At 39.2% G+C, this 22,987-nt stretch overlaps 1 protein-coding gene across 6 annotated transcripts in view; it reads right to left on the bottom strand.

The window, feature by feature from the left end:
• The window catches only part of PRKDC (protein kinase, DNA-activated, catalytic subunit), a 159,669-nt gene that overhangs the window by 75,733 nt on the left and 60,949 nt on the right, over positions 1 to 22,987 (bottom strand). For 5 of the 6 annotated variants that reach the window (XM_038388511.2, XM_038388512.2, XM_043507884.1 and 2 more), the window contains 15 exons: positions 21,499 to 21,657; positions 20,819 to 21,022; positions 18,582 to 18,767; positions 15,473 to 15,577; positions 13,781 to 13,948; positions 12,746 to 12,873; positions 9,982 to 10,189; positions 8,074 to 8,252; positions 7,123 to 7,291; positions 5,999 to 6,064; positions 5,350 to 5,422; positions 4,451 to 4,599; positions 2,702 to 2,839; positions 2,221 to 2,340; positions 997 to 1,140 (listed from right to left, as the gene is read on the bottom strand). In XM_038388511.2, coding sequence (XP_038244439.1) covers positions 997 to 1,140; positions 2,221 to 2,340; positions 2,702 to 2,839; positions 4,451 to 4,599; positions 5,350 to 5,422; positions 5,999 to 6,064; positions 7,123 to 7,291; positions 8,074 to 8,252; positions 9,982 to 10,189; positions 12,746 to 12,873; positions 13,781 to 13,948; positions 15,473 to 15,577; positions 18,582 to 18,767; positions 20,819 to 21,022; positions 21,499 to 21,657 — 2,196 coding nt within the window. The remainder of the gene's footprint in view (positions 1 to 996; positions 1,141 to 2,220; positions 2,341 to 2,701; positions 2,840 to 4,450; positions 4,600 to 5,349; positions 5,423 to 5,998; positions 6,065 to 7,122; positions 7,292 to 8,073; positions 8,253 to 9,981; positions 10,190 to 12,745; positions 12,874 to 13,780; positions 13,949 to 15,472; positions 15,578 to 18,581; positions 18,768 to 20,818; positions 21,023 to 21,498; positions 21,658 to 22,987) is intronic. The other variant, XM_043507883.1, reaches the window with a different exon arrangement.

Below are 22,987 nucleotides of genomic sequence, written 5' to 3'. Positions count from 1 at the left end.
TAGGTAAGCACTGAAATAAATTGCCTATTGAGGCTGAGGAATCTCCATCACTGGAGATTTTTAAGAGGTTAGATGAACACCTTTCAGGGATGGTCTAGTCTAGATAATACTTAGTCCTGCCTTGAGGGCAGGGGACTGGACTAGATGAGCTCTCAAGATCCCTTCCAGTCCTATAACTCTAGGATTCTGTGATATGAACATCATTTTAAAAACTCATTACAAAAGAGTACAGTAGATTCTGCTTAATAGCCACCAGATATCAACAACTTCCAGTTAGTAGCAACATTTTGCTGGGAATCAATTCCATTCCATTGACTTTAATGTTAAAGGGATTCAGATACTGGCAATGGCATGCCGATTATTAAACATTTTTTGGAAGAGGTACCACCTGCAGGCAGGTTTGTGGGGCTGCAACCAGGGAAAAAAGTGCAGGGATGTGCCTTGCCTAGCTGCAGACCTGAAAACCTGCCTCTGGCCAGTGCTCAACCCATTCTAGGACTTCCTTCTGGGGCTGCAGCACCAGAAACCTGCCCATGCATAGGGACCATACAGGAGGTAAGGGACTGCAGGCTGGGAGGGAAGGGAAGGCTGAAACTTGCAACCTGGAGCTTCACAGTATCTCTTCCTATGCTCCCCAGGCTGCTCCCTGCTTCAGGATTTCATGCAGAGAAGAAAGCGCTAGCACACGCTGAATCCTGATTCCCAGAGAATGGAGAAAGAGGTGCAGTGCAGCCCTCTGGGCTCCCAGCACCACTTCTCCCCACAGAAAACCCCAGCATTGGGGAGAAAAGCCCTTTCCTCACTGCTGCCCTACCCACAGGCAGGTTGCAAGGCTATAGCCAAGGAAGGCATGTCCCAGCTCTTCCTTCCCTGGCTCCTGCCCCACAAACCTGCTTCTGCTTAGTAGCAACTGCTGGATAATAGCAACTTTTTACTGGCAACCGATGGGTTGCAAGTGAAGTCTACTGTAATTAAACGTGTTCCACATTTCCTTACTTTGGGAGCAGCTATACTAGTCCAGGAAAGCAGAGTAACTACTATCTCCACCACCATGTAATGAATTCCTTCTCCTCCATTATCCCTAGAAACAACAAGCTGCAGTAAAGGACCAAGCCATTGCCTTGCATAAGGTCGGAAAACCTAGGAGAAATAAAGAACAGTTATCGATACAAACCTACTATGCAAGAAGCATTTATGCATCACATTGTTACAGGTATAGTTATTTTTTACATAAAAACATAAAAATGGCTATACTGGGTCAGACCAACAGTCCATCTGACCCACCATTCTGTCTTCTAACAATGGCCAGTGCTCATTGCTTCAGAGAGAATGAACAGAACAGGATAATCATCAAGTGATCCATCCCCTGTAGTCAAGGTCCAACTTCTGTCTGTCAGATATTTAGAATCAGCCTTTTCTGTATAGTTTTTGCCTAGCATTGTACAAAGCCCTCATGATAGTAATTTCAAAAGCTCCTAAAGAAAATTTCCCCATTGATAAATTAGTTACATACTCCATTTGGAGTATCTGGAGCCCATCTACCAGCTTTCCATACACTAAGTCTGACCCACGGAAGTCAGAATAGTAACTCACCCATCCAGAATGAACAAGCAAGCAAGTGCATGTGCACATGCACACATTTCTCATTTAGCTTTTAATGTCAAAAGCTGCTACTCTATCACCAAACTAGCACTAAACTATTTTGAGGACAGTACTGACTGACAATTCACTGAACTGCAGCAATTTCAACATTTAGGATCTTATATACAATGTAATGGGACAGCAGGATTCATTTGGTCCATAATACTTTGTTTTAAAGAGACTGGCTGAAGTAAGTTTGAAACATTATACACCTGAAATAGAGGAAGGAAGAACATTTCCACAGAGTCACTACAGACCTCATACAGTGACCATACGGCTTTATATTCTGTTGCAATTAGAGCTATACTAAACTCAGGAGTTTTGGTTCACAGGAGTTGGTAAAATTCATTTGAGCCAACTAATATCATATGGTTTTCACCTGAAGCATAAGCCAGGTATACCCTCCCTTCAATAGGTCAAGTAACCAAAGTTGAATCTAGGAGAGATTTAACTGGTGTGGGGTTTTGTTCTGAAAGGGTTACACAGCTGAAGTTGTAATCAATTTAAGATAATATTTTACTAGAGAGAGAGAGAGAGAGAGAGAGAGAACAATACAATTTTTTTGAAAAAATCACTTACTTCCTCAGTATTAACAATAAGTTTTGCTAAGAAGAGGCGAATATTTAGTGGCACAGATGGATTCCCCAATTTGCCATGTATAAACTTCATCCATGGAGGAAGGTCTGGTGGAACTATTCCCTGAAATCAAAATTAAATACGTCACTTGAAATGCATATAACTCAAGATTACCACAGGTTTTATTCTATTACACTAGGGACTGATAGCAACAACGGTTACAAAACAAGATTTCCATTATAATCCTCTTTCTTGAGTTTAAAAAGTCATGGAAATACAGGACTAGAAGGGACTTTGGGAGGTCATCTACTCCATCCCCCTGCGTTGAGTCATGACCAAGGGCACCTAGACCATGCCTGACAGATATTTGTCTAATCTGTTAAAAACTTCCACAGGGATTTCACAACCTCAATCAGCAACCTATTCAAATACTTAACTATCCTCTTAAAACTAGAGAGGTGCTAAACCATGAACCAATACTGACCTCATCTACTTTGGGTGTAATCTGATTTCTCTGCATATGTTTAATCAGGGTCGTCATAGGAGCCATACATTCATGCTGATTGAGCTCATCCATCTCCAGTTCCATCAGATCATCTGGATCCATGGATTCTGTGGGTTCCTGTCAATATAAGGAGACCGAGTTAATCACAAGGGGCTCTATGCACCATTTTTTAAAAGTCATAATTATACTGTTTGTTATGCTGATTTTCTCATCACATCTATACAAACTGTATTACAACAACAACATTTTATTCAACAGTATTTAAACAAGCAATAGGTCAAATATGTTATTCAAACCAAAATCTCCCCCAAACACAGGAACTAATTTTGCACAGCTCCAAATCTCTGTGTTTAAGGGTGCCAGCTGCATGTTACTCTGACTCGGATATGTAAAAAAAGAGTATGGAGGCAATAATCAGAAATGTAAACATTAATTGGCCTCCATAGAAGCTATAATTCCATTTCACACCTGAGAGTGCCACCACCATACATCTTCCTTAAGACTTCATGCATTTTCCTTAAATTTTACTCCAAGTCAAGCTATTTGTAACATAATTAATCTCTGATGAATTCAGAGGCTGTTTTCCAGTGGGGGCAGCCACAGCCATTCTCTCCTTCCCAGAAGAGACCTTATTTGACAGTAAAGAACAAATAAAAAAATGGTTTCACCACTACAAAGAGGAGGAAATCAGAATTCTTTGAAATTGCTTATGGACATGTTCTATAATTACAATAAAATTTTGGTTAATTTAAGTCAAGTCAACTTAAAATATCCTCCTCACTACAAAATATGAAAAGAGGTGGTTATCTGATGTTAGATAACATTGTAATTATTTTGATAGATCTTTCTTTAAACATCTATGATACCTGGATGACCAATGTTTTTAAAATGGTGAAGGTAATTCTTTCAATCTTACTTTCAATATGGCAAACTCTTGCGTGACTAAATGTTAAAGGGCCACTGTCAACTTCAAGTCAGGCTTATGTCAGAACATACTGCCACAAGCAACACAAGACACTATAAAACCCACAAGAAAGTAGATTAAAAATAATACTGTTCTCTCTTTCTGTTGTTCACTTTGAGTACATTTGATACCAACTGACCAGTTTCAGGGTTTTCCCTACATAGTTGTTAATTCATGTTCATGTGTCGTTTCTGTGGATCTTTCACATAGTAATAGTAAAGCAGGAGATGGGAAATAGGAGACTTGACTATTAAACAAAAAAATGGCAGGGGAACTCAGACACAGATGTAAATTATACAACCACTTTAAATCTAGTCAAATTCAGAAAAGTACAGAAGACAGTGGCCCTTTAACCTACATTATATCTAAGATACTTCTAAAAATATTTTAGTGACAGATTTTTCTTTGTAATTAGATTCAATGATTTAGAAACTCTGTACTATAGCTCCCTTCAACAATGCAAAGCCTCTGCCTTCATGAGCAAATCTCTACCTTCAAATTAAAGGAAGGTTAAGTAAGTTCAAAAACAGAGTAGAGGGACCCAAACTGATGGCAAAAAACACTTGCTCTGATGCCTCAAGCCTCATATTAAAGACAGACTTACATATAGAGATAACCCGTATCCAGTATTTACTCCCATTGAACCTTTTACCTTTCCCAGGACATGTACGTGAAACTTGCTCTTTGAATTAATGTACAAGTTTACTGAGAGTTTTAGAATACTGAAACTCTTGTTCCTCCACATAGTATACATCGGTAATCACCTTTCTCCTGAAGTGCATATTGGTAGCTGTAGGGTCTTGTGAGTTATAAGAAAAACTTTGGATTCCAGTTGAGAAATCAAATTGGCTCATTTCCTCACTCAGACTGCTGTCTACCATATACGATGCAGAAGGCAAATACTGAGGCTCATCTAAACAAGAAAAATAATGTATTGTTAATCACAACACTAATTTGAGTGAAAGCTGTCTTCACTGACTACTCAAGAAAAATAAAATTTGGTCGCTTAACCAAGGAAGTATTCTAATGAAAGTTAGACCAAGTACAGTATCTGTCTTTATTTGCATCTGGAACAGTATTGAGCACATCAGTAGTACTTTTATAAAGGCGGTCTCTAGTCCAGGTATCACTGTAAGGCACAGGCCTGTTAACAAATATGACGAATTGGTCTCTTTCTTTGCATAATTCCTCCACCAATATAACAAATTTTCTATGCATTTATATCTATTAGCAATTCAATTCCTTGCACCTCAATGTCATTAGAAAGGCATGGAATGGATCACTTTCCCAGAAAAATGAACACACTGGCAGGGGAAAATGTTCTGAAGCCATTTAGCAAACATGTAAAAATGCAAAAATGCAGTCTCAGTTAGCAATTTTTATACGGCTCTCTGTTTGCTTGGGGCTGTTGAGAAAGAGGAAGGAAATTATACTTTATATGGTCCCATTCTAGTTCGTGAAAAAATAGCTTCAGGGGGTCATGCAGTCAGAAGTTGCACAGGCACTGCCACTTGCAGAATCAGCTGCGATTTAGACATAGTTATCAGCTTTTCTAGATGCATCTCTACTAAAATCAGCACATTCTATACAAGTGCAATGGTGCATTGTATATTTAAGTTGGGGGGAGTTAAAAATTTGTAATCATTATAAATGTATGTCATACCTGAGTCCCTATTTACTGTATCCCTGGCTTCCTTCCTAATAGTAATATACCTTTTCTTCCTTTCCATAGGCACCTAGAACACCAACAAAAATATGAGCTTTAAAATTAGTTAAATTTGCTTTTAAAAAAATAACTAGTTGATAAAAATAAAGAGTTCTATTTTGAATATCTTTTACAAAAAGATTTAGAGAATTATATTTATTACCTAGCAAACGCTATAGAACTTTTATTTATAACATAGCTTTTTAACCAATGCAGGGAAAAAAAGTATTTCAGCTATTTAAAATGAACAGGAGTTCCAACTTACAAATGCTAATAATCAGTGTTATAGAACATATCACATCAGCTGAACTAATGACACTAGTAATGATTTATCTTCGGAATAAATCTGCCAAAACATTATATTAAATGTGTACATCCCAGTTGTGCTTTTCATTCCTTGGATTTGGGATTTTACTATGCAAACTACATAACATTCAAAAGGGTCATAGGTCTCCACTTGTATTTGTCATGGTTTCAAACAGCATCATTTCTTTCTATGTATAATTATGTAACACACACATAGCGTGCACTATGCAACGACCATGTAGAATTAAAAGCAATGAACATTTTCACTGTATTACAATAAAAACATAGAACTATGACTCACCTCAACTTCAACAGGAAACAAATATTGGTGCTCCAGATCCATCAAGTTTTCAAAAATAAACAAGTTCTGTGAACCAAAGCATATTTGGAAATTTAAAAATTGCCTTACTGTAAACAATAGCTGGGGCACTAGCAATATTTTATTCAAAAGACAACAGTCTATTTCAAATTACCATACAAAATAAGGTACAATCCATTCCAAACACTCATTTATGAGAAATTACCATTATGCAGACATCTAAGTACAAGTTAAGTGACTAGTTACTTTACAAGAGCACACAAAGCCCTGTAACATTCTCTTATTCAATAAATATTTCAAAAAGTTGGAGGGCTTTTGTAATATTTAAGCACTTTCCATAACTAAATAGAGATTGAGATAGAGTAGAGAGGTTGAATGTACTTTTACTGCACCCCCACTCAACCATATGAAAAACCTCCATCAGTGATTCAATTGCCATGCAGGATCAAAGGAAGCCACCAACATAGAATCATAGGACTGGAGGGGACCTCACAAGATCTTAGTCCAATCTCCTGCACTCAAGGCAGGACTAAGTATTATCTAGGTGTTTGTCTAACTTCCTCTTAAAAACCTCCAGTGATGGAGATTCCACATCATCCCTAATGTCCAACCTAAAGTTCCCTTGCTGAAATTTAAGCCCATTGCTTCTTGTCCGATCCTCAGAGTAACAAAAACTATTTTTCACCCTCCTCCTTGTAACAACCTTTTATGTACCTGAAAAATGATACTGTCCCCTCCCTCAGTCTTCTCTTTTCCAAACTAAACAAACCCAATTTTTTCAATCTTCCCTCATAGGTCATGTTTTCTAGACCTTTAATCATTTTTATTTACTCTTCTCTGGACTTTCTCCAATTTATCCACATCTTTCCCAAAATATGGCTCCCAGAACTGGACATAATATTCCAGTTGAGGCCTAATCAGCGCGGAGTGGAGCAAAAGAATTACATCACTGCTTGTTTCCTCTCTCATCAGTTTCTTACATAACAATTTGTGTTATATAGGTTCAATTCTCGGGTCAAAGTGCAAGCTTTCAGCTAGTGTCCAAAATAGGCTGCATGGACCCTGCAGACCTTTGACATGACAGTAGCCTCCTCATTAAATCTCACCTTTTCTGGTTTTTCTATGAAAAGAAAACCTTGGTAGAATTTACTTTCGGTGAAGACACAACTGATCACAGCAATGGCACAGTTATATGCAGCACAATGGTATTGTCTCCTCTTTTCCAACAGCTGACTCTCACCAGCCATGTTTTCTGTAAATGCATCATAGCATGACCTTAAAATAAGAACAGACCAGAAAATAGCATCAAATTTTTTTTAGAAGGCCACATAGAATCCAATCCACAGGCCAATGAAATAAACAGAAAGACTTTGCATCTGTGTCATAGCACAGCCTACAGATGCATCATCTCAATGCACCATGTCAAATATTAATTTGCCTTTAAGTCTTCTCATAGAAATATTTTATTAAAATTGAATCAGCAGCATTATTGAAGCCAAACATTTGTTGGTATTTCCACAGTGATCGCAGTGCTAGGGATATAATACTTTGACAAGTTGAAATCAGGCAGAACATTTTAGAGACAAGCTCTCAACCCATATAGGAGACTTTCTTCTGATCTAGGAAATTATGTGCAAACAGGCCAAGCTGGCTACATTATAAATCGGCAAAATTATACAAAAGATCTAGAATCTAGAAGTGATAAGCAACAGTAAAAGATAAGGAAATCCACTGAGTCATTTTAAAAGATGCGGAGTTTCACACTTTTCATTAAAAAACAAACCAAACAAAATCCCCAAGCTTCACAAACACACCCATGAAAAAAGTGGTACCTACTCTGACAGAAAAGTACTCCAGTTTCTATATTTGGACATCCTCACATCCAGGCATAAATTCAATTCAACACCTTACACTGTGATTTAACCCAAAACTCAGTTTTCAAATTAAATTTTTCCTTGGATATGAACTTTTGGTTTAAACTGCATATTTATAAAAAATATCTGGCACTCAGACAAATCGGTAGCAAACAAGTTTATGGAACAATGAGAAAGCCTTACTTTATTAGTGTCTTGGTAAGTTCATTTCCTTCTACATTTGTGGATCCCTGGTAAGCCTGGTTAATTCTAGAGTCCTTGGAGTAAATATCCTCTTTTGAGAGACGGGAGTACATCACTTCCAGAATCTTATAATACCCCATTTTCTTGGTGACTTGTGTATCAAAAGCAGATTCATTTGACTAAAACCAAAACATGTACAGAGGAAAAGATCACTTAGCCTTTGTCCTTGCAATGCATCTCCAAAAGCTACTCAGTAGAAACTAGAGTAAACTCGATTTCTTTCCATATCCTAAAACTAAAATTCCATATCAAAAGTCTCACTGTATCATGGTAAAAATAAACATCCAGCCACTAACTACTTTTCATGAGAATAAAATAAAATTGTAAATTTAAAAACTGACATTTTGAGTAAATCTTAAATATTTCTTTGAAGATTCCATAACCATATTTATAGAGTACATGCAATAGTCAACAATTATCATCCAAAAATATAACTAAGGTTTTGAAAAAATGCAGTACCAGTACACAGTAGTGAAGGAACAAAAATGCAGAAATAGAAGATTAGGAAACAGAAGAACTAGGTTCCATTTCATTTGTACCACAGATATCTCATACAACCCTGGACAAGTCACAACCTCCGTGCCTCTATCCCCATCTGTAAAATGGGGAGAATAGTAATTCGTTACCTCATAGGGGTGTTGGGAGTCTTACTTAAAGATTTTTAAAGCACTTAGATCTTTGGTTGAGATTATGTAAGTACAAACATTATTAAAAATATTTATCAGACAGTATGTCTAGGACATTAATCATTAGTGCTCAAAAATCCACAGCTTTAGATTTTATGGCAATCCCTCACTGCAGCAAAAAGAAAAGCCTGAACTATAACCTGCATTTGTAACTTTTTATATCAGAGAGAAGACAGCCCATAGGCTAGGATTATAACAGGGTTTAAAAGAGAACTGGATAAATTCATTGAGGCTAAGTCCATTAATGATTATTAGCCAGGATGGGTAAGGAATGGTATCCCTAGCCTCTGTTTGTCAGAGGGTGGAGATGGATGGCAGGAGAGACATCACTAGATCATTACCTGTTAGGTTCACTCCCTCTGGGGCACCTGGTATTGGCCACTGTCGGTAGACAGGATATTGGGCTGGATGGACCTTTGGTTTGACCCAGTATGGCCATTCTTATGTTCTTATAGAAATACAGGCTTAGAACTCTATTTTTTCATATTGCAATGATCCTTCATATTTATGAATTTAAATTTTTTAAAATAGGACCGTGATAGGATAATATAAAATAGAAGCCAGAGGTGAAATCCTGTCTGCGAAGAAGTCAATGGGAGTTTCACCAAAGGAAGGTCAGCACTTTGATATTTTGAAATAAAAACAATAAGGATTTTTAATTGTAACAAAATATATAGATTACTGACCACAGGAAGTACTAACATTTTTCTAATAGTCAAAATAAGACTTGACGCCATCACCATCATTTCATGTTAATGTGCAAGTTTATATAATTTAAGAGTACAGTAAGACAATATATCTTATAGACAGACGCACACACCCCAGTTAAGGATAGGGCAGGATTTTGCCTTTGACAGGACCGTAAGCCTCTCTGGATATACACAGATGACATTTCTTCTCTTTTCTTAAGCAACGTAAGTTACTGTATATTAACTTCACAGTAACAACATGTTCAGACCAGATCCAACACACATTCAAGTTAATGGAAAGACTCCCAGTGACTAACATGTTAATTTGTGCTCCATAATGTACTCAAAACTGGAAAAAATTATCTTTACTTGAATGTTGTATTTATAGTTAAGAAAAAATAATCTAACATATCATAGAACAATACTGGCATTTTAGAGGCTTTGTTACAACCTTAAAGAAAAATGAAGCTCACCTTTGTAAATCTGGTTTTCAGTGTATCCATGGCTTCTAATACAATCTTGCTAAAGAATTCTTTCAGTGCATCCAAGCTGCAGTGCAACAAGAGGGTGAGGAAAGAGCGATCCACAAAGGCTTGTCGAGTGGCATTTGAAAGAAGGGCTTCGCTCTGGAACATTTTGTGCACGGTGTCTAATAGCACCACTTGTTTTTCACAGCTACTCCTAAGCAGGATGAGAATTTTAGGTGAACCACTCCTTTACCAAATTTCCATTTAAATTTTCAACTCCACATTTACTTTTTGATTCTCTTCAGCAGTCATATCAATTTGGGTTATCTCAGCGGATCTCACATGGTAAGCAAGGTCATCAGCACTGGGATAGGATACCTACGATACCCAGGTGTTGCAGGAATCAGTTTTTGTCATTTGGTAAGTGGCATTCTTCTCTTTGGCTGCATCTACACTGCACATCACTGTTGGCAGCATGTAGGGTACATGTAGCTATATTCCTCATTAAAAAGGCTGTGTTAACACTGCAGTATGTAGTTATGTGTGTCAATGAAAGGCTCTGGCAGGGTGAGACAACAGGAAAAGACTTCAGCACCTTCCCCTTGCCTCACCCTGCCCGGAATCTCTCCCTATGGTGGAGAAAGGCTGGAAAAATAGCACTGCAGATTGGGGAAGCTCTGCTTTGGCTGTAGAGTCACAGAGTATATACCCAGGTACATCCAAGCCTGTCTTTAATTGCCCAAGCAGTGCCTCACTATCTACACCGCTATTTGTACCCACGCTACGTGAGGGGGAGGAAGGGGAGCTGTGCATGTACTCTACATGACACCGTAAGAAGTGTGGAGCGTAGGTGTACTTTTTGAGTCTTTGTTAATCCAGCAAGACAGCATGCCACTGGGTTAGTGGAGGCGCTATCTGATGGTTTGTAAATGAGAGGTCCAAATCTAGACCAGTTGTGGTCATGAAAGATTCCACAGCACTCTACAGAACAGTACTAGGCCCCGCATCTTAGCTCAATTCCAAGATTGGATAATTACATTCTGTCTACATGATCTCCCCCGCTGTACGGTCAATGTATGCCATGCTTTTCTTCACTTCCTATCAAACAATAGCGCAGTGCTGCTGTGTGCTGTTAAATGGAGGCCATGTTTCAACCCAAAGACGGCTGCATTTCAGTGGTAGGTGACAATTCGTGTCCATATGTAATTTTTCATATGTGTTTTGGGAGCTTTCAGAACATTCAGAACAAAGACCATTAAATAAATTCAAAATAGTACTTGCACACTTGAGCACTTGAAACACCAAACCATTAAAACCCTATATCTAGGGAACCAATACCCAATAGCCTAGATACAGGAAGCTTGGTATATAGAAACATAGAAGATTGGGGTTGAAAGAGACCTCAGGACGTCATCTAGTCCAACCCCCTGCTCAAAGCAAGACCAACCCCAACTAACTCATCCCAGACAGGGCTTTGTCAAGCCGGGCCTAAAAAACCTCTAGGGATGGAGATTTCACCACCATATACAATTCTTAGAAATATTTAACAAGATTTATATTCTCCTGTCCTGCTTAATTTTCACAAGCAGCCTGCAAGTAAGCAATGGCATTAGCATCAATCACAAATGTAAAGAGGGCTAAAATACTGGAGTCTGATCCCTGGGAATGAGGGTTAGCTGCGCAAACATACTTTGGTGACCTAACTATGCAAAAGCACAGTATCAGATTTTTCAAGATACGCATAGCTATCAGTATTGAACATCTAGGCGTTTAGAATCTGGTCCTCTGGGTATATTAAAAACTCAATTATACCTTTAATAATGTGTACAGAACATCACCTAGAAATGTAGTAATAAGCAAATAGCACATAAATAAAATAAAGGCCATTCAGACACCCACCAAATCATTCACAAAGACAGAAAACTAGAACTCTTTTAAAAGGACAGCTTTTCAAGAGTCAGCTGGGTTGTAGCCATGCTTTGTTCAGTCTCTTGCTTTCTGGACAACTGAAGAGACATACTTGGTCTCCAAAGAGGAAGCAAAAGAGAAGGACTTGATTACTGCCCAGCACCTATTGGCATGGTAAATTTTGGCTTGTCAGTGATGTAGTTTTGCCACATATTGGCTGTTATCCTGGATAATTACATAAAACTAAACATACAAAACTGAAATCTGGACATAAATGAAGACTTCAAGTCAGGAAACCTTAACACTCTCAATGAGGATATAATCTTAAAATACACTTCTCTGAATACCTTTTTTTTTTGTAAATGATTCTGTCTTACTGTCCTGGTAATATTCATTCCCCATAAATTTGCACAAAGTAATTATTAGTTGTCTTCATGATAGTTACTTATGGAAAATGTTAACTCCATTAAATATACAATTGGAAGATCAACTGAACATCCCCAGGTGCATGTTTTCCAAGATTATCGTCTTGATTTGAATTTTTTTTTTTTTTTTGGAAGAGACTAAGCTGTGAAGGCTTTGCAAACTTTTCCAGATACATGACGTGTCATCTGGAAATCAGAACCACATTTACTTGTTGTTTATGGGAAATATTGGTCAAAATGTTTTGGGAGAATTTCAGGAGGAGATGGTATTGCTCAAGAGAGATCATGAAGAAACTGACAAGTTTCTTCAAAAGTACAGCTGGAAATATAATGCTCTTTACCATAATGATCTGCATAACAGGACTTGATTACTATCCAGCACCTATTGGCAAGGTAAAGCTTCACAGAAAAAACAAAAAATGACAGCCCAAGCTCACCTTCTGGAAATTCTTTTGAAACTGGTTTGAAACAAGTGCTCCATAAAGTGTCTGTGGTCCCTACAGAGGATTTCTGTCATCAATTGTAACAACATTGGACTCTGAGACAATTCTAGTGCATCTAGAAACTGGAAAAAAAGAATACAAGAGTTGCCCATACGGGTTCAAACCAATGGTCTATCGGATCTGGTATCCTATCTCTAACAATGGTCAGCAACAGATGCTGCTAGACCATGCTCAAGAGAGTATTTCATATACTTTCACTTGTCAGGAAAGAGAATCTTCCACACACACACAAAAAAAAAAAAAATAATAAAAAAATCACCAGATATAAAGAAAGCCTCTTCCTTTGAGGAGTAGGGGATGTGGCTGTTGTTAGAAAGCCCTCTTAATTCAAGAGAATTCTGTCTGTTTCCTGCACTTTGGGGGTTGGGCCATGAATGGAACTACTATATTGGGGACAGCAATTTGCTCCACTTTATGGATGGATGGACAAAATGCTCACTACCATATGTGGAAGAAGCCTGAGAAGAGACCGTGCCTCTCCATCGATCCCTTCTGCACTGCACCTCCCCTATAAAGGGATGTGGTTCAATAATCACAGTCTAGACCATGGACAATTTAGCTCTGCCCTAACACAGACACAACGTATTCTTAAAGAAAGTAATCTGATAACTGTATTATCTTAAATATGACTTTTCTTCAGATTGAATTACCATGGGCCCTATCCCTTAAATTTAAACCTTACTGTTGAGAGTCATCCCACAGAAGTCAATAGGACCACTTGTATGAATAAGGATTGTTCACAAGGGTAAAGGTCTGCAGAACTGGACCTTGTATTTATATTCCTAATTTCTGATGTTTGGAATCAACTACCAGAAATAAATTAAGATAAACTGGTGAACTACATTAGGATTTAGAGGAAACAATCCTGTCATCTCAAAGATGACAAACATACTGATAAATTACATGGTTTCTGCATACAAATTCACTTATGTTTTTAATTATACACTTTAAACATACTCAAGTACTGACCTTTTTAGTGCAGTCCACATAGTTATTGTACCTCAAGGTTCCCTTGGGAAACTCATCAGACTTCATGGGGAAATTGAAAGCCACAAGTTGGTCAAGAGCATCCTTAAGCTCACTAATCCTTTCTCCAGTCAGATTAGTGAAGAATGGAAGAATAATCACTGCTTGACTCTGAAGTAAATAGAGGTTATTTCAAATTAGAAAACCTTTTTCATCCTCCAGCTATGTATCAGATTGAAAAAACTACAAGTTACTCCTCAGTAGCAGAGTTAGATGAGTGCAGAGCTCAGGTGGTTAGTTAATATGTAGCCTTCCATCTTTTAAGCTGCTGGTCCAAAATCAAGCCCTGGTCAGAGATGACCAAAAATTATCCTCCAGTAGATATTTCATGGATGATGTACACAACAAATAAGTCTCAGTCCATTTTCTAGTGAACAAGCGTCTACTAGCACAGAAAAACACCATTACTAATGCACTGATACCCTTCTTGGTAGCTACAGCAAGAAGTCCAAGTTCAATTGAATATGAACATATAAGCAACCACCAGAATAGTCTGCCTAATTCAGGGCAGACTCACATTAGCAGGGCAGTAAGCTAAGTTCCTTCTAAGTTGCGCGGTTGGCAGGTGTGCAGCTACAGGGGCCTGGAGAGGAGAAAGTTGGGGCGTTCAGAGGTGCTGGCGGGGAAAGGTGCCTTTCCCCCGGAGCTGCTGCCGGCAAGGAGGGAGGACTGGGGGAACTCCTCTTTCCCCACTGCAGCTCCGGGGCAACCTGCACCCCAAATCCCTCATCCCCGGCCCACTCCCCAAGCTGGAGCCCTCACCCCCTGCACCCCAACTTCTGCTCCAGCCCTGAGCCCCCTCCTGCACCCCGAACCTCTCAGCCCGACCCCAGAGCCCTCACCCCCACACCCCAACCCTGAGCTGCTTCCTGCACCCCAAACTTCTCATCCCTGGCCCCACTCCAGAGCCCTCACCCCCACACCGCAACCTTCTGCCTCAGCCCTGAGCCCCCTCCCACACTCCTAACTCCTCAGCCCCACCACACATCACCTCCATATTGGTGCACATAACAAAATTCATTCCGCGCATGGATGTAAAAAATTTAGAGGGAACATTGGCAGTAGCCATGCTGTGCTTCTTCTGTAGGCAGAGAACTTCAGTTGTCAGGGCTCTCAGTCCAGCATCTTTTGTACCCCCATACTAACATAGTGTGGTTCTTTCTCTGCTCTAGTGTCTAGACTACATATAGAAGTTTATGAGTTTGGTATTTAGCTCAAGCAATAGGAAGCTAATGCTTCTATACACAAAGGTCCCAGGTTCAATCCCTACAGATAGTGCTCAAAAGTGAAATGGCACCCCTGATCAAGCTATATTCCTCTTACATTTTTAAGTGAGTTTATAACTACGTCTATATCTCCATATTATTGACTTTTCCTAAAACTACATGATCAAAAAGAAGGAAAAAGAAGGAAGATTGAGAAAAATGTAAAAATAAAAAAATAAAAAGTTATGACATTAAATTGTGATTTTTAGCTTGCTGATCTATGGGAGGGTAAGGAAGAAAAGGAAATTTGTTATGTTATTATGAAAAGCAAGATAAAGGTACCTTTAGTGACATAACCCAATTAAAACTGGTTTTTAATCCATGAGTAGTGTTAGCATTCAAACTTGGGAGAAAACAAAACACAACTTACCTTTAGATTTAGACCTAAATTGCGATCAGTAAGTAGGCTGGTATATGTACTAAAAACAGCAGAGAAAGCCTCATGATTTGTATTAAAAGACACTGAGGAGTCAATCTGGAGAGAGAAAAAATAATTAAAAACATAAAAACATTTAATATATAAAAATAATCTCTGTGTTAAACACAGTTTCCATGATTTTTGTTCAGAGTTTCTTTAAAATCATTTCTGGAGTTTATTTCAGCAGACATGCATATGATAAGGGTTTAGGTTTTACATGAGTTCTTAGCATGGATCCAAAAGTTCCTACCCATCACAATGCTGGGAATCACATGTTGTGACCTTTTCTGGCCAATGAAAAAACAGTATTAAGCCCCTTCCCAAAGCTAGGTCTCCTATGATCATTGCACTATTAACAGCTAAGCCATTAGGATAATCCACTTCATTTATTTTCAAACACACCTTCCAGTAATAAACCTCAAACCATAGAATGAAAGAAAAATAAAAATAAAAAGAAGATGAATAGGGGAGGTCATCCTGATTCTTTTCCTAGATATTTTGCATGGGTTTACAAGTTGTCAAAAAAGCTCTGTCTTCAAGATGTGAGCTGAGGAAGAGTGTCGCAAATAAGTGAGAGAATGGAGAGGCAAAGAAGTTGAAGTTCTTCCAAACAGAATAGTTTTCTAAAATAATTTGGTCTGGGGAAAACCACTCTAAAAAGAACTGTCTGGCTGCCAATGAGACAGGCAGTACCTCGTAAGGGGCTGCTTGCTTCCCAAAGATTACTCCTTCCATTGGCAACTCTTGTTATGAAGGAGAAGAGGAGCTAAAACATCAGACACAGGAATAAAAATGGGTAGGTGAAATCAAGAGTTCTGTCTGCCAAAACTTTTTTTAAAAAGAATACTTAGTATTCATTATTCAGAGAACACTGAAATTCTCCAACTAGCAATAAAAGTCAAAACAAAACAAAAAAAAAAAAACACTAAAATAAACCTTCAAAAACTAATACTGTCACTTTTCCAAGATGCAGCATGCTCTTACAGATTGCTGTTATAAGTGGCTTTAATTTTACCAAACACAATATATACCTGTAAAAGCAGCAGAGTGTCCTGTGGCACCTTATAGACTAACAGACGTATTGGAGAATGAACTTTCGTGGGTCAATATCCACTTCGTCGGATGCATGTACTGGAAATTTCCAGAGGCAGGTATAAATACGCAAGCAAGAAAAAGGTTAGGGAATAACGAGGTTAGTTCAATCAGGGGGGATGAGGCCCTCTTCTAGCAGTTGAGGTATGAACACCAAGGGAGGAGAAACTGCTTTTGTAGTTGGCTAGATGTTCATAGTCTTTGTTTAATGCTGAGCTGATAGTGTCAAATTTGCAAATGAACTGAAGCTCAGCAGTTCCTCTTTGAAGTCTGGTCCTGAAGTTTTTTTGCTGCAGGATGGCTACCTTTAAATCTGCTATTGTGTGTCCAGGGAGATTGAAGTGTTTTTCTACAGGTTTTGTATATTGCCATTCCTAATATCTGATTTGTGTCCATTTATCCTTTTACGTAGGGACTGTCCAGTTTGGCCGATGTACATCACAGAGGGGCATTGCTGGCACATGATAGTGTATATTACTTTGGTGGACGTGCAGGTGAATGAACCGGTGATGGTGTGGCTGATCTGGTTAGGACCTATGATGATGTTGGTGGTGTAGATATGTGGGCAGAGTTGGCATTGAGGTTTGTTGCATGGATTCCGGGTTTGTGGATCTTGGATAGTAGATAGAATAACCCCAGTCGGGGCTCTAAGAGTATGTTGATTAGTTCTATGGGCACCCGCATGGCCACACAATATGCCAATATTTTCATGTCTGACCTGGAACAACACTTCCTCTACACGGGAGGTCCACTTCCTAGACACCACGGTGCAAATAAGTGATGGTCACGTTAACACCACTATATCGAAACCCCAGCGACCGCTATGCCTACCTTCATGCCTCCAGCATCCACCCCAGACACACAGCACTATCCATTGTCTACAGCCAAACGCTAAGGTACAACCGCATTTGCTCCAACCCCTCAGACAGGGACCAACACCTACAAGATCTTCACCAAGCTTTCTCAAAACTACGATACTCACATGAGGAAATAAGGAAACAGATCAACAGAGCCAGACGTGTACCCAGAAGCGTCCTGGTGCAAGACAAGCCCAAGAAAGAAACCAACATAACTCCACTGGCCATCACATACAGTCCTCAGCTAAAACCTCTCCAACGCATCATCAGTGATCTACAACCCATCCTGGACAAAAGTCCCTCACTTTCACAGGCCTTGGGAGGCAGGCCAATCCTTGCCCACAGACAACCTGCCAACCTGAAGCATATTCTCACCAGCAACTACACACCGCACCATAGTAACTCTAACTCGGGAACCAATCCATGCAACAAACCTCGATGCCAACTCTTTCCACATATCTACACCACCACCATCATCACAGGTCCTAACCAGATCAGCCACACCATCACCAGTTCATTCACCTGCACGTCTGCCAATGTAATATACACCATTATGTGCCAGCAATGCCCCTCTGCGATGTACATCGGCCAAACTGGACAGTCCCTACATAAAAGGATAAATGGACACAAATCAGATATTAGGAATGGCAATATACAAAAACCTGTAGAAAAACACTTCAATCTCCCTGGACACACAATAGCAGATTTAAAGGTAGCCATCCTGCAGCAAAAAAACTTCAGGACCAGACTTCAAAGAGAAACTGCTGAGCTTCAGTTCATTTGCAAATTTGACACTATCAGCTCAGCATTAAACAAAGACTATGAAAGTCTAGCCAACTACAAAAGCAGTTTCTCCTCCCTTGGTGTTCACACCTCAACTGCTAGAAGAGGGCCTCATCCCCCCGATTGAACTAACCTCGTTATCCCTAGCCTGTTTCTTGCTTGCATATTTATACCTGCCTCTGGAAATTTCCACTACATGCATCCGACGAAATTGGTACTGACCCACAAAAGCTCATGCGCCAATATGTCTGTTAGTCTATAAGGTGCCACAGGACACTCTGCCGCTCTTACAGATCCAGACTAACATGGCTACCCCTCTGAATATATACCTGCAGAACTTTAGCCAACAGTGTCAAAACAGCCATTTTGCTCTCTGGAGCAGAATCTTTGGCCCACCAGCTGTCAAGTCTCATCCAGTTTCTCAGTACTGCAGTCACCAACTTCATTCCCTGCTGCTTGCGTACAGCACGCTCTCTAAAGCTTTGATCTAACATACCATTCAGGATGGTACCCACCTGAAATGAAGACAAAATAAAAATTCCATGTATTCCATATGGTAACAACATTTAATTCAATGTAATCATGATATTTGGTCTTTGGGATAGATGATTACAAACAATAAGCCTCACTAGTTTAGGAGACTGACAGCCAATTTGCACTATTTTTAATGGGAACTGGGTCCAAATTCTAAGTGATTTTGAAAATCCAAGCCTAAAATATTAATCAAGTGAGAATTAGTTTCATGCATTAAGCAGTAGTGCTAACATTAATTTTCCATAAGGACATACTAGCATTAACGATCAAAAGCAAACACTTCAGATTGCTCTCATATTCATTCCTGTTTTATTCCATGTATGGTGCAGCAGTTCTGTTTATTAAAGTTTGTGTGAACATGAAAAAGGGAGTATATTTGAGTGAGACAATACAGTAACCTAATAAACTCCAATTCTTATTTTAAAATAGTATCTAGAATGGACCTAAGATACAAATGAAGTAACATTTAAAAATAAAATCAAAACACATTTCGGTTGGCATGTACACAGAGAAGCCAAGAATAAAGGTGCATCATACATGGTAACAATCAAGCATTTTTTTTGCTATTCCCTCTCAGTTTTGCAATCCAAGACAGAAAGTGTAACAGGATGAGATCACAATTTTCATAAACAGAGAATTCTTCTAAATTATGTGATCAGAGTATAAAACAAAATCACTAAGTACTATACTTGAACTTCGCATCCTACGCTGCAAGGATTACTTGCACTTTTGACTACATAATCATCATATTTGGATTCCACCAGATTTAGAATATTATAGTTAAACTATGGATATTTTTCTTCCCAAATCTTCAAAAGCAAGGACAAAAGACTGTAAAAGAAAAATCTCACTAACTTGAAAAAGAAATCTCCAAGTTCTAATAAAGGAGGAGGGAATGTGGTTTTGGAAAATAATTGACCATACCTCCCTGACCTGTAGTGCATGAACAAGCCACAAGAAGTTTTCAAAAATATAAGAAGTGGAGAATTTAAAAAGCAGGTGTTACAGAGAACATCCACTGCCAGCTACAACTATGTGAATATGAATATTTAGGAATCTACTAGATATGAGAGATCCAGTTTTCAGATTAACAGCTGTTATGGCTCTGCACACACAGCACATTGAAGCATCATCAATATGCCAGTGCCAGCCTTTTAAAAAAAAAAAAAAAAAAAATCACTTCTTTGCTGCTTACATCAGCTTTAATGACAGTGGAAACTATTTAAAGTGATACCACCAGCTTGATTATTTTTAAAATTGTCTGAGATAAAATATTTTAAATGGCATTTCCAGATTATTTTCTAAAATTCCTTTGATTAGTTTTTAAGTGGGGTGTCTTCTTCCTTGCTGAATTTTTCTGCGAGAGAGTGAGTGTGGGCTCAAAAGTAACACTAGCAAACATGCTTGACCCCTCTGCTCTGACACCTCTCTGCTGGGCTCTTTAGCATCAATGTTGAAATAAGACCTCCCAACTTCTAAATTCTTCCCAGGGACCTATAGAGGAGTCCCAAAAAAGAAGAATCACCTGTCCCCTTCATCTCAGGCAGAGGCCGCAGCTCCTCAGTTTTCAGACACTGCATTCCCTGGACCCCTACCTGGGCCAATAAGACAGATCCCCACCTCCCATGGGCTTCTGCTGTCCCTAGCCCTTACCAGGCATCTTGAGCCCAATCTTAGAAACATCAGCTCGGCTGCTGTGTTACCAGTAAACCCTCTTTAAATTGGCAAACATCCTTTAACGGGGCCTGGGGAAGAGCAAGCATGTGAGAGTGCAGTGCATGGGAATTATGCCATCTTGCTATGGTGCATGAGGTAGGCAGTACCAATGAGTATCAACACAACCAACCAACCAACCAACCAACCAAACCTCCACAACAAAGTGAAACACTGAAAAAAAAACATTTAACAACCCTCTCCCCCCCCACTACCACCCCCTAATCTTTCATTTACAGTTATTGTAGGTGTTGCTTGTAACTAGAGAGGGTATGACATTTTCAACTGACTGTGTCCTTTTGAAGAAAAGGTCCAGTACCATTTTGGGGCTGTCCACAGATGATTTCATAAGTTGAAGTATGGCCACATCCAGGTCTTTCAGCAGTTCCCGATTAATGGTTTCTGAGAACAAACTGTAGAAATACTCTCCATGGGAGAAGCTGATCAGACTCCTCTGTGATGTTCCTGATAGTGGCACAGACAGGATCATTGTGTTCAACAGGAGACTTACCAGCTCCTCACACTGTGGAAATTGGCACAAGAAGAGAGGTCAGTCCAGAGGTACTGAAATCACTAAGTGTTACTAGTCTTCTACAAAATCAAGAGACGCTCTTTTAAAGCTACCTTCTCAAAAATAGTTGTATGTCTACTTATAACACAAAAACAAATATTAAAACTTAAGGAAAAAAGCACAACACCCCCCCCCGAACAGTATCAGAATATTCCCCCTACTAAAGAATCCATGATTTGCCTTTGACGCTGGCACTCAACAATGGCCAAACTCTGACTTCTGGATTTGAAGTGTTGAGGGAACTTTATAAATACAGCATGCTGTATACATACATAATTTTCTATCCCAAAAAATACATGTTACAGAAAAATGGACCAGTTTCTTCTACCATGTTGCTGAAGACAGCACAGAACCCAGGAAACATGCCAGAACCCAGAACTACAGAAATGGACTTGGAGACAGTACATCAGAAGAGGTGATCCTCCTACCTGGCCACCAAAAGCAAAGGCCAGCTGCAGGAGTCCATCAGCCAGTCGCTTGCTGCCGATGTCCAATGATGGAAGAGATTTCCTCTCATCTCCTGGTGCAATGCTTTTATAAACAACTGAAAGAAGCTTAGAGCCAACTCTGAAATGGAGCCCCGAACCCTAGAGGATGTAGAGAAGGGGGTGGGGAGGGACGACTTCTACTGTAAGTCTTCAAAAATGCAGGAGAAAAATACAATTTAAACATTAAATTGCTCTGCCTAGCTGCCAAAAATAAATAAATTAAAACCTCCATAAAACTGTTCTGTGACAGGAGCACCACAGGGGTTCTGGGAAAAGATCTCCGTTTTTTCAAGCTTGTTGACCTGACAATTGTCCCTGCACATAGACAGTCCTATTCATGTTCCTGGAAACCACACTTGAACAAACATTTGGTTTCAGAATAAGCTGATACCCATTTGAGGATCATTACTCACTAACCCAAAATTTGGACTCAAGACTTTAAGGGATGCTGACCCTCTTCCTTTAAGGGATTTTGAGGGACTTTAAGGGATTCTGAACAGTTGACAAGCAATACTAGTATGGACATTCAGAAAATCTTATGAGAATGTAGATGCCCTGAAGGGGGCACCATATAATCCATGGGTACCACTGACACCAGTCAACATGCTGTCCTGCTATTGCAGGTTTTTATCTGGACATATAGGGCAAAATCTTGGCCTTGGAGAAGTTAATGGCAAAAATTCCATAAAGTTTAACATTTACATTGTTACATTATAAATGTGGCATCCTTCACCAAATAGCAGAGTCTTTGTTAATCCTGAATGGCCTGCTACCTATCTTGCTTCTTTCTTCCTTTACCTACAGTGACGTAGAGACTGGCTAAGACATGAATTCCAGAACCTTGGTAACAGGGAGCCCAAGGAATACCTAGGAGGCTCCATAAAGATCTAAGTTTGATCTGTACAACTTCCCTCTATCCTACTTTCCTGTGACTCAAAAGTCTAAACAAGGCCCCTCAGGCTACTTCTGTTCGGCCAATGGAGCATCCTACTGGAAGAAAAGAGGCTCTCCTTCTATTCCAGAAGCTGAATAACCCAGCTCTTCACAATTTGAACTCTGGTCTCTTGCAAAACAACATATGTAGTACTAATAGGATGACCTATATTGATTATTTTTTTGACAAAGGATTTGCTCTTTAAAGGCCAGGCCTGCCAACACTCATGGATTAAGGAAACCAATCTTTATTTGCAACTATGTCCAAAATCTTCATTTTAATATCAATACATCCAAATAACGTATCTCCTATATCACACTTATAAGTGCTTCTCTGATAACTTTTCCCATTTGTCATAATATTTTTCTCAGACAATAATCCAATTGTATATTTCTCTTCTGAACACTGTGCTCCATCGAAGGGGCTGATGCTTTTCTGTCTCATTCTGATAGCATTTTAACCCTTTTCCTTCTTCTACCGACTACTTCACAACTG

The sequence above is a fragment of the Dermochelys coriacea genome, chromosome 2, assembly GCF_009764565.3.
Source record: "Dermochelys coriacea isolate rDerCor1 chromosome 2, rDerCor1.pri.v4, whole genome shotgun sequence".
Taxonomy (NCBI): Eukaryota; Metazoa; Chordata; order Testudines; family Dermochelyidae; genus Dermochelys; species Dermochelys coriacea.
Note: the sequence above shows the minus strand (reverse complement) of the source record. Positions and strands in the feature narration are given on the sequence as shown.